The following is a 12,084-nucleotide window of genomic DNA, read 5'->3' as shown; positions in this document are numbered from 1 at the left end:
AAGGCGCCATCATGGGTGTCCCTTGGGATCATGCAGGTGTACTCTTCCATGCTGTCCCACTGCCCTGTAGATAGGAAGGAAGGAAGGGAGGAGAGAAGGAGAAGAGAAGAGAAGGGAAGGGAAGGGAAGGGAAGGGAAGGGAAGGGAAGGAAGGAAAGGAAAGGAAAGGAAAGGAAAGGAAAGGAAAGGAAAGAAGGAAAGGAAAGGAAAGGAAAGGAAAGGAAAGGAAGGAAGGAAAGGAAGGGAAAGGAAAGGAAAGGAAAGGAAAGGAAAGGAAAGGTAAAGAAAGGGAAGGGAAGGGAAGGGAAGGAAGGAAGGAAAGGAAAGGAAAGGAAAGGAAAGGAAAGGAAGGGAAAGAAAGGAAAGAAAAGAAAGAAAGAAAAGAAAGAGAAAGGAAAGAAAAAAAGAGCTTGAACCAACAGGAAGATCTCGTAGCAAGGGGCTGGGTCAAAATCTTGCAGCCGTATATTTATGCCGCATCCTAAGCTTGCTTCATGCTGACATTGGTTTGTTCAGACTTGGTTGCCTTTTCCCCCTTTTCCCTGCAAAATTTAGGACCACTGATTCTGGAAGGCTTTGTTTGCAAAATGGTGCCAAGTACGGGGTGCATGCGGATACAGAGGTGAAAAAAAAACCCGACCATTTTATGCCAGCTGAAGAGGGAACCTGGGATATTGTTTGATTTTGCGGCTCTGCAAGCAGAACATCTGAAGTCTGAGAGAGCCCCTTTCCCACAGCCAAATGGGGGGCCGCCTCTGCAAGGAGCCCTTGGTTAAACCTTGGTGAACCCCAGGGATTCCTCCCCCAAAGACCTTCGAAGAGCAAAGGACGGTCACCTAAGCCCCAAGCTGCTGCCGCTGCCATCCTTGCCATTTTGGCTTGCGTTTCGTCATTCACCAAGGTCCATTTCTCACAGCATTGCTGGTGCAGCTGTCCCCTAGGACACAAGAGCGGAGCGTTACACAGGAGAGAACCACCCTCCACCCACAAATTTTGTTATTACATTTACATTTCTCTCTGTTCAAAGTGATGCTGGGGAGTTGAAATCTGCACATCTTAAAGTTGGCAAGGGTGAGGAAGGCCGCTTTGATGTGCGGAATAAAAAAGACTTCCAAGGAGAGGCAGAATAATAGTGTTGAAGAGGACCCTGGGAGGTCTTCTAGTCCAACCCCCTGCTCATGGGAGGAAGCCCTATATAATTTGAGACAAATGCCTGTCCAATCTGTTCTTGGAACACCCAAAATCTCCGAAAGCAAGCTATTCCACTGGTTGGTTGTTCTCGCTGTCATGAAATTTCTCCTTATTTCTAGATTGCTTCTCTCCTTGATTAGTTTCCACCCATTGCTTCTTGTCCTGCCTTCTCAGGTGCTTTGGTAAATAATTTGCACCCCCCTCCCTTCTTTGTCGAAGACCCTTCAAATATTGGAAGACCGCTATCAGGTCACTTCTAGTCCTTCTTTTCATTTCCTGCAATTGTTGTTCTTCGTATGGTTTAGTCTCCAGTCCCCTAATCATCCTGGTCTCTCTTCTCTGCACTCTTTCCAGAATCTCAACATCCTTTTTTACACTGTGATGACCGAAACTGGATGCAGCATTCCTCACCAGAAACTCCCGAGAGAAAAACACATCGTTGGGAGTCTTACCATTCCCCCAAGGCTTCCAGGCAGCGCATGCGGCCGAGCATCAGCTCCGGATCGTCTTTATTGGTGTCCATCTTTTTGTCATAGGCCACAAGGGCATCTTCCCACTCGTGCAGCTTCTCGTACCAGGTGGCTTGGATTTCCTGGAAGGAGAGGCCAGGAAATTGAGAGAGGGGGGAGGGGTTGGGGAGAAAACTCAGACGATCCCAATTGGCACACAGCAACCATTGGCAGTTGGGCAGCCCAACTATAATGAACCCTATTGAAAATCTTCCGGAAGCTAAAGCGGTGTTGAACATCGCAGAAAGAGGTCTCTGCCCCTTTGTTTAACTGGGTGGGCTTCAACGTGGCTGGGGAATTCTGGGAGTTGAAGTCCAGGCAGCTTAAAGTTGCTTAAGTTGCTGAGGGCGAGAAACTGTGTTCTCATCTCGGAAAAGTTTTCTTTTAGAAATGGATTGTAGTTCAACTTTAAGACAGACTTTTCACAAAAGAAGTCCCAATTTCTCCCCTTTTGGAATTAAAACAAAAACCAAAAACTTCCTGCCTTCTTATTCTATTTAAAGAAGGCAACTAATTTTTGGAAAAAGGGTAACTAAGATTGCCTCCAATAGTTAGATGGAGCCCATCTGCACGATACATTGGTTTTAAGTTTTTCTGAGCTGCGTCATCCAACGCAACAATTAAGCACTACATTCGTAACACACAAAAATAAAACGATAAGACTCTGGTCAGCGTGTTTACGATTTGCGAGTTTGAAAAAAATGCTGCCTGACTCCTCCTGTTTTTGCTAATTTCACTTCTAATAAAAGGAATAAGAATACAAAAGCTTTTTCTTTTCATTTTTCCCCCACTTTTTGGATTTTTGTGTCCTTACCCCATGTGGGCTCCGGTTTATTTTAGATTTAGCTCTTTGGCAGTTTGTGATCGGACATTTGCCAAGCCGTGGTTTCCTTCCCAGCCTGCAGGCAGGATCAAGCAGCACACGCTGCCCGTCCACGTGAGGCAGGGAGGCTTCCAAGCTCGCAAGGCGATGGGCACAAACAAGAGGGGTTCCTTACCAGCTCCCCAAAATGCTTCATGGCATATTCCAGCACCCCAGATGCGGCCTCCGGTTGCTGCAGTTTATTGTTTATGCTGCAAAGAGAGGGGAAAAATAAAACACAAAAGGATTGGCGCGGTTTCTGTTAGAAAACTTATAAATATTTAAGATTGGGAGACGTGGCTGAGTTGCTTGGATTCTTGTAATGTTTGGTTTTATTTAATGGGGCTCATTCTTCAACATATTCTCGTGTTAAGAAACGATTACGGAAAGCAAAGTATTATTCAGCAACAGTGGAGCAAAGCAAAAAGAAAAGAAAATTAACAGTTGTTGTGTTCCCCACAGGTAAAATTGTAAAGGCATAGAAAAAAACAATGGGGTGTGAAAAGCCACCCCCCCCAATTACTGGGGTGCCACCACTGAGAAGGCCCTGTCTGCTGTCCATTACAAAAACACCACTGAAAAGTGTGGGAGCCTCATAAGATTTTTCTCAGCAAAAGATTTAGAAGTTCAACCTAACACTACAGGTAGTCTTCAACTTACAACAGTTGTAACCCCAGGAAGAGAAAGTGAATAATGTCAGAAAGCAACAGAAAAAGGGAACACAGAAGAGGGAAATAGAGGTGAAGAGACAAGGGGGTAAAAAGGGCAGAGTGAAGAAGCAAGGGAGGAAGGAAGGGAAGAGAAGCTACAAAGGTTTGGAACAAGATGTAAAGAAACAGGACTTATTTAGAGATAATGGGTAAAAATATAACTGAAAAAGAGATTCTGCAAAGGTACATAAGATTGTATTGTTATACTTGTATTAGAAATAATGTTAGAAAATTGGAACAACATATGACAATAAAATGGGATAAAATATTCAGTGTGATTCAGTGAAACTTTTTTGAATAAAATAAATGAAATGAAATAAATGAGAGAATTGAATTAGGAAGGAATGGGAACATTTTAATTACACAATGTTTTAAAATATAAAGTGAAATGGGGGGGAAGTTACTACGCAAAATTTATAAGTGTTCCCATAGAAGCATGATACCTATTTGAAAAGTAATGTGTAAAATGTTTAAGATTTAAATGAATATTAATTTTAACGATAGAGTTCAATTGGTATGGATTGTTGTTTTAATTATATTATATATTTATAATTTCTTCTTTTCTTAAAATATAGTGTGTAGCTTTAGAATGTACCAAGCAGAATCCAAATTAAAGTTATGTATTATATTAAGTGTTATAAATTTAGGGGAAAAATATAAAGGCGTCATACTCCAATCAGTGATTACAGGAGAAATTTTGTGTTAATGAGAAAAGATAATAGACAGCTGAAACAGGACAGACAAAGGCTATAAGTATAATGATTTAAATTGAGATGAAATAAATAAAATAGAATTGAGAGAGTTAAAAGAGGGGAGAAGCTATATAGAAAATGTAGAATGGTAATAAGATATGGAATGGTATATAAAAGCGAGCATGAATTTGAATTTATGTCTGTACGAAGAGATGTAACCCGGGATCAAGCTGCTTTCAAAAAATATGTTTTATGTTTTCAAGTTTTGTGTTGTTTGTTTTTTAAAAATCAATAAAATTTTTGGAAAAAAAAATTCAGGCGCTTGGCCACAGGCTCATGTTTCTGACGGTTGCAGCGCCCTGGAGGGGTCATGGGATCCCCTTTTGCGACCTTCAACAGGGAAGTGGGACAAAGTCAACAGGGAAGCGGGATTCACTTAACAACCGGGTTACTAATTTAACTGTGGCAAGTAAAGTTGTACGGGGTGTGTGTGTGTGGAGGAAATAGGCTAAACAGCTGTCTTGTTTAGCAACAGAAATCTTGTGCTCAATGGTGGTCATAAGTTAAGGACTACCTGTTTTGAGCAAGTGTGTGTTTCAGCTGCAACTATATAACCTCCTAAATTAAGTTAACTGTCCTGGAAGTAAACAGCAGAGGGGTAAAAGTGGCGTCTCATTGCTCCCTTGTTTCCACCTACTCTTCTCTTTCCTCCTCCTGACCCCCGCCAAGTTCCTCTTGGTCTGAAGCATCTTGTCACTCATATTGGGAGGTAATCCATCCAGCCCTCAGCTCGGAGGATCCAAGATTTCGTCTCGTGTGTTTTGCTAGCCAGGTTCTGTTATTAGGAGTGCCTGGATCCACAAACTCAGATTATGAGCCTTTGTAGAGAAGGGCCAGTATGAAAATGACAAGATCTCCGTTATTCGTCCCCATTCGAAAGACTGTTTTTGGAGTTTTTTTCGGTAGTTCCTCAGCTGTCTTTTAGTGACTTGTTTACTGATGAAACATCAAGTTGTGTTTGTTCTGCCTGAAATATGGCTATGGGCAATAAACCCCTGTGGTTCCTTGGGACTGAGTAAAGAAGCTTTCTTTCTTGAGAAGGAGAATCAACAACCTGCTATAAAAGTGATGAATAGCTGTCACATTCGGCCTGACAGCTAGGAGCATCTCAGCTCTGCCTGTTGGGCGATTCATTACCTCCGACTTTCTCTCTCTCTCAACAACGCCTTCTGACAAATAGGCCATTATCCTTCCTCCCCCCTGCCCCCCCCCCCACAAAAAAATATCCTTTTCTCTAGAATTATTGCTGTTCCCTGCCCTCGGCTGGCTGGTTGTGGAGCACGCCTTTTCATTTTGTAACTTGTCAAAGGGAGGAGGAGGAGGAGTGGAATTGCTTTATATACTTCGAACTTGACTGAGCTCAAGGGATTTTACTCTGAAATTCCAGGGAAAGGGGCAGCGGAAGAGAGAGAAAAGCAAGATGTTGCCATTTTTACCATCCTTTTTTTTTTTGGCGCTCTCCAGTTTTAGTCGATGTTGTGTGGAAATCATTGTCATCTCCGTAATGTTCTGCTTTGCAAAAAAAAAACGGACGGATGTCGAGGAAAACTTGAGCTGCGCGCTCATTGGCGTTTTTTTTTTTTTTCGCAAGAGAATGCATGGAACAATCTAGTCCTTTTTCTTCCCAGCTTGGTGTCTGTATCCATCAAGAGCACATGATCCCCACAAAGGACCTCATAATTGCTCGGTAAGATTGCCAGAGATGCGATCAGTGGAAGAGGGACGTTACAGACTGCTGCTAAACCATGACATTTGCTGGACTTCTTTCATTTACGGGACATAACATCCTGTTATGGTCTTCAATATGCCGGAGATTAATCGTTGGGAAGGCAGCAACCCAACAGGGCATTTTTCCTGGAAACAATTGTGGTTTCCCCCACCCCCCCAAAAAATCCTTTCCTCCCACCTGAGAAAATAACCCAACTAAGAAGGCGAGTTTCAAGTTCAGGGTCCCTTCGTAACAAAAACAAAATATCCCGCCTTCTCAGCTTCTTTAGTTTCGCCCACGATGGGCAAGAAGGGAAAGGGGGGGCTCTGGGTAGCTGCAAGGGGTGGAGATAGCCAGGATAGCCACAAATATTTAAAATGAGGGTGAGGAGGGAGCACATACAAGAGGCGGCCTCTTTTAGCAAGCACTGACTCCTAGGCAACTGAATTAAAGGAGAGGGACTTCGAATAGGAGTTATTGGGAACTAGAGAGGAGAGAGAGAAAGAGAGAGAGAGAGAGAGAGAGAGAGAGTACGTTGCTATCATGCAAGCCACCTTCAGCTCCCAACTGGCTTGGTTATGTGCCCTAACCTTCTCTTTCACTATCGATCCAGCATGGCTGCAGACCCTTCCAAAGAAGCCCGTGGCGGGCAAGAGCCCCGGATGTTGCGAAGAGCTAAAAACGCTGAAGGTCCAAGTGGCCAATCTCTCCTCCTTGTTACAGGAGGTGAGCAAGAGGCAAGGCGATGTCCTGGGGCAGGCCGTCACGCAGCTGATGGCCCTGGAAGGGAGCATCCAGCTGATGGACGCCCGCCTCGGCGACGTGGAAGGGAAGTACTCGGAGATGAATTCCCAGCTCGGCATTGTGCAGCTTCAGGCGGCTCAGACGGTCAGCCAACCGTCCACAGGTAAGGAGAGGCTGCCCCTTCCCTGGAGGGATTGCTTGCTACTCCGGGGAATATATAAAATATAACTGGGAGGAGGGTGTGGGGGGAAGGACCGAGATATTTATTTTTATTTATTTTATTTGTCAAGCATGCATTAGATAACAGGTATAATTAGAACATGATTACGATTACATGAAATGGGTATGAATAAAAGGAGACATCAGGACAGGGACGGTAGGCACGTTGGTGTACTTATGCACGCCCCTTGCAGACCTCTTAGGAATGTGGTGAGGTCAACAATAGATAGTCTGAGGTTAAAGTGTTTGGGGAAGAAACCACAGAGTCAGGTAGTGCATTCCAGACCTTGACCACTATGTTGCTGAATTTCCTGCCATCAAGTTTGGAGCGGTTTAGTTTGCATCTATTGTGTGCTCATGTATTGTTGTGGTTGAAGCTGAAGTAGTCATTGACGGGTAGGACAGTGTAGCAGAAAATTTTATGTACTTAGGTCAGACCGAAGGCGGCGTAGTTCTAAGTTGTCTAAGCCCAATATTATGCCTATAACTCTATACTTAGATGAATCTTAAGGAAGAACTCCATTGTGCAGGCGTTCATTCTGAAGTTGACTGAAGCCTGAACTAAGGAAGGAGAGTATTTATAGCTCAGGGTTGAAATGAGGGGTCCTTGGTGCTCTCTGAGAAGACCAACCATCAAGTAAGCAATACCCCAGTCAAGAAACTGCCAAAGAGCCATCAGTCAACAGCCCAAGCAAAGAATTTCTAAAAACCATCTCCACCAACATGGGCAGGGCAAGCCACCAGAATATAAACTGTGAAAAACGGCCCTAAGTCCCTTTTTTCAGTGCCGTTGTAACTCTGATGGTCACTCAGTGAACTGTTGCATGTCAAGGCCTGCCTGCATTCCCAGCTGGGTTTTGCTTGTCGTTTGCTGAAATGGCAACACGGGAAGTCGAAGGGATAGATGCATGTCGTATCCATTTTCTGGAGGCAAAGAAGGAAGTGGTGGGCCCTAGGTTTTCCTGACCGGTGGGAACCATTCAACCCACTGCGCTTTTGTTCTCTCGTTCAGACGCCGCCGTCTACGACTGCTCCTCCCTCTATCAGAGAAATTACAGATCTTCTGGAGTCTACAAACTTCTCCCCGATGAATTTCTGGGAAGCCCAGAATTGCAGGTAAGACCTTTCCACACACAGCTTGGGAAGAGAGGAAAGGCAGGAAGCCATGCAAGGTTTAGGATTCCTATAGACGTAGAAACCGTGTCTGCCTTAAGAGGACGCCCGGTTGTGTGCAAAACAGGAGCAGCTCTACAGGATGGAAGTAGGCTTATTAAGCCACTTCAATTTGCTATTTGCACCTTTCCCAAAGTGGCATGAAACTTTTTGGTGCGTTCCCGTTCCAGGCAAGGTATTTTTGCTCTACAAGAGAGGTAGGTGGGTTGATTGAACGTACGCTTGACACATGGAGTTACGCTGATATTCACTGTCCCGGTAAATTACCGCCATGCCAGAGTGGTTCTTAACCTTTCTGGATGTCTGAGCTCGCCCTCCTTTTCGTTTTCCCAGGTATACTGTGACATGGAGACTGATGGAGGAGGCTGGACCGTCATCCAAAGGCGGAAAATTGGCTTGATCTCTTTCAGCCAAAATTGGAAGAAGTACAAGGAAGGTTTTGGAAGCTTGGAGGGAGATTTCTGGCTGGGAAATGAACACATCCATCGGCTTTCCAGGAGGCCGTCCATGTTGCGTGTGGAGCTGGAGGCAAGTACGGTGGCTTCTCCTGCTCGGCAGACCTTCCGCTGACTGCTCGGTTGGGAGCTGTGGGATGTGGCCATGTTCAAGAGAAAAGGCGCTTGAAACGATGAGAAACACTTGAATGTCAAGGTAGCTAGGAAAGGTTGCCAAAGGTGGTCTAATAATCCCAGTTTAGTCATGGCATGTGTCTCATCAAACTCAGGCAGTGTAGACCATGATTAGGCTGCGTTAACTATTTTCCTTGGGTGTCACCGGCTACCTGGAGGCAGTGCATGAAAAGAATGGGCTCCATTGCATGTTACTGCATTTATTAAATCCAGAAAGCATGATCTAATCTAAGGCCTGCACAACGTGATGGTTAGTTTCAGGTGAGTAGATCAAATTCATTTGTGGCTGGTGCATAAAAGAAATGTAAAACGTCAATCAAATGAAGAAGTCATTTCCTCACTTGAGAGCTTAGGGAAACATCAATAATTTAGATAAATATTTCCCTGAATCAAATCAGCCAACTCGCTGCTGGACAATTTAACAATTCCATTTAATTATTATTTAAAATAAATAAATAAATAAATTTTTAGGTTTGTCATTTCATTCTGTCCCTTCTTTTGCATCCTTTCTTTAATGTTTCTATCCTTCCGAGGTGGGTAAAATGAGGACCCAGATTGTTATGAGAAATAGGCTGACTCTGTGAACCACTTAAGAGAGGGCTGCAAAGCACGGTGAAGCGGTATATAAGTCTAAGTCCCATTGGTATTTCTTTGACATTAGTGTAACTCTTGACCATGGCAGGTTCTTCCCCGGCGAGTTGGCGGTGGCAAATTGTGACAGGCGGTAAATAAAGGGTGTCTCCTGTTGATTTCCCTCTTGCCCTGCAGGACTGGGATGGCAACAGCGTGTTTGCTCAATACGGCCGTTTCCAAGTGGGCAATGAGTTGAGCAACTACCACCTCTTCCTGGCTAACTTCAGTGGCAGCGCCCCACGCGACTCCATGCGGTACCATAACAACACGGCCTTCAGCACCATGGACAAGGACAACGACAAGTGCATTGATCACTGTGCGCAGTTACGCAAAGGTCAGCTGTGGGCCAAAAAACACCTCCTCTTCCTGTTGTCAATGTTCGTTAAGCGGGACCACTGTCCACCTTTGTATCCCCAAATTCTATGTAGGAACAGCCGTCCGTCCCTTAGCCCAATTCCACCTGGTTCTTCAGATCGACGTCTCTTCCCCAGATTCCAGAAGGGCAATTCTTCCCAAGCGTTGACTGCCCCGTTCTTTGAATCTCCCCGTTTCTCCTGTAGTCCTTGACTTACAACCACAATTGAGCCTAAAATTTCTGTTCCTGAGCGAGACATTTGTTACATGAGTTTTGTCCCATGTTACGATTTTTCTTGCCACCTTGGCGAAGTGAATCAGTGCTGTTCTTCAATCGCTAGCGAGTCTGGCTCCGCCGTTGATTTTGCAAAAGGGGATCATGTGACCCCCACAACACCGCAACCGTTATAAATTTGAGTCAGTTGCCAAGTGTCTGAATTTTGATCACGTGACACGATGCTGCAATTGGAGGCAAACGTGAAAAATGATCATGTTACATTTTCCCGTGACGTTGCAACTTCGAACACCCACTAGATGAACTGTAAGCTGAGGACTATCTACATAGCATTTTGAGTCGTCTTCCTGCTCCATCAGCTAATTAGCAGGAGCAGGAAAAAAATACCTCCTCCACGCAGGATGAGTTGAGTGATGTCATTTTCAATACAGTAGTTCTCGACGTATGACCACAATGGAGCCCAGAATTTATTTGTGCCAAATGAGACATTTGTTAAGTGAGTTTTGCCGCACATTTTACGACTTTTCTTGCCACAAGTTGTTAAGTTAGTCACACGGTGGTTAAGAGTAATCAGGCTTCCCCGTGGACTTTGCTTGTCAAAAGGTCGCAAAAGGGGAATCAGGTGACCCTGTGTTCGTCATAACTATGAACCAGTTGATCACGTGGTGAGGATGCAATGGTCGTAGGTGTGAAAAACGGCCCCGAGTCATTTTTTTTTCAGTGCCTTTGTAACTTTGAACAGTCCCTAAATGAACTGTTATAAGTCGAGGGCAATGGCCTATCAGCTTTGGAAGCCATATTAGCACCAGAAGCTTCCACATTCTTGAGCCTGGGAAGATGGGAGGGGGGAATTTCATGGAGCGTATGTAGTTAAGACATAATAGCATTCTTCTTCTCAGTCAAGGTCATGTTATTTCTGCACCTGGGTGAGGGAAAGTCTCAAGTTGGGACGGATGGCGATTCAGGCATGTGATGGAATGATGAGTGCAGGGAGTGGACTTGTCATTTTTTATTTATTGGAGAAAAACTTTCAGATTCGGGTTTTCCCAGATGTGGTTTTTCTCAGTATACCTACTCTAATAAAAGGAAACTTCGAGAAAATGCCTGTCTCGGAGTTTTTAATTGGAGTTGGGTTTTTCTGGAACCCTGGCACGGCCATCTCCCCGACGCATTGCAATTCGTTGGCCTTCGCCCAGGGGCCAGCGCAGAGATCCGCTGACGATGAGACCCTTTTCTAGAATAATCACTATATTAAAAGCGTTAAAAAGATTTCATAAACCTCTCAGCTTCCTCTTTTCTCAACAGGCGGCTACTGGTACAACTGCTGCACAGACTCCAACCTGAACGGGGTTTACTATCGTAAGGATGAACATAACAAGAGCACCGATGGCATCACCTGGTACAGCTGGCATGGGAAACTGTATTCCCTCAAGAGGGTAGAGATGAAAATCCGGTCAACGGACTTCAAGGCCTAGAGGGACCCCCAATAGGGTCGAGTAAGGAGATGGCCTCACCTCTAAAGCAGGAACCACCGGAGGGGGGGCTGGGGGGGGAGATAGGGAGGGGGAAGTACCATCATTGATGTCAAGAATGAGCTTCCGTATGGAGAATGCCCTTCATCAGTAGCAAGGCAGGTGCCCGCTTGTTTCAGCCTCCACCTGAATGTCTCTGGATTTTTCTGACTGCAATGTTCTCTATCGAGATGCTCACATATTCCCCCGAATTAACGTAGATTTCGCCTTTGTTTATTTCCCTGGTGGACTGGAATCTCGGGGAGGACGGGGGGGGGGGGAAGCTACACCAGATTTTTGCCAAAGATATTGCATAGTGGATTGCTCCACATCGGAAGCTTGTGGAAATCGGATGCTTAGGAATTATTATTTTTGCAGTTGTAAACCAAATAGTGCTCTCTGTCCAAACACCTCCTTCCCATCCAACAGTATAATAAAATCCTCTTGATTTTAAAACTGAGTTTGGGGCCGAGTATATAGTCCTCAGGACAAAAACATTTCCAGTCAAGGAGAATTTCTGGAAATGTAAACCAACATGTGTGTGTGTGTGTGCGCGTGGCTAATCTGGTGTCAACGCTGTGAAGAATCTGAGGTTGCAAAAGGATCACTTGGCTACTGGTAGAGGAGAGCTATAAACCTCTACCTACCTACCTACCTACCTACCTACTTACCTACGGTATCTATCTATCTATCTATCTATCTATCTATCTATCTATCTATCTTTCTTTCTTTCTTTCTTTCTTTCTTTTTTATTTATCTACCTACCTACCTACCTACCTATGGTATGTATGTATCTATCTATCTATCTATCTATCTATCTATCTATCTATCTATCTACCTACAGTATCTACCTA

The 12,084-nt window shown here is 44.5% G+C and overlaps 2 protein-coding genes across 3 annotated transcripts in view; one reads left to right on the top strand and one right to left on the bottom strand.

The window, feature by feature from the left end:
• MTOR (mechanistic target of rapamycin kinase) overlaps nucleotides 1–12,084 on the bottom strand; it is a 63,425-nt gene that overhangs the window by 26,199 nt on the left and 25,142 nt on the right. For both annotated transcript variants that reach the window (XM_026715849.2, XM_087915091.1), the window contains 4 exons: nucleotides 2,699–2,774; nucleotides 1,644–1,783; nucleotides 837–937; nucleotides 1–64 (listed from right to left, as the gene is read on the bottom strand). The exon at nucleotides 1–64 is cut by the window's left edge and continues 52 nt beyond it. In XM_026715849.2, the coding sequence (XP_026571634.1) occupies nucleotides 1–64; nucleotides 837–937; nucleotides 1,644–1,783; nucleotides 2,699–2,774 (381 nt within the window). The remainder of the gene's footprint in view (nucleotides 65–836; nucleotides 938–1,643; nucleotides 1,784–2,698; nucleotides 2,775–12,084) is intronic.
• Nucleotides 6,046–11,686, top strand: ANGPTL7 (angiopoietin like 7). The gene is made up of 5 exons (XM_026715863.2): nucleotides 6,046–6,639; nucleotides 7,708–7,811; nucleotides 8,202–8,396; nucleotides 9,266–9,464; nucleotides 11,025–11,686. The coding sequence occupies exons 1-5, from the start codon at nucleotides 6,276–6,278 to the stop codon at nucleotides 11,192–11,194; spliced, it is 1,032 nt and encodes a 343-aa protein (XP_026571648.1). The 5' UTR covers nucleotides 6,046–6,275; the 3' UTR covers nucleotides 11,195–11,686.

The sequence above is a fragment of the Pseudonaja textilis genome, chromosome 18 (assembly GCF_049901715.1).
Source record: "Pseudonaja textilis isolate UNSWEBS1 chromosome 18, rPseTex1.2, whole genome shotgun sequence".
In the NCBI taxonomy this organism is placed as follows: Eukaryota; Metazoa; Chordata; class Lepidosauria; order Squamata; family Elapidae; genus Pseudonaja; species Pseudonaja textilis.
Note: the sequence above shows the minus strand (reverse complement) of the source record. Positions and strands in the feature narration are given on the sequence as shown.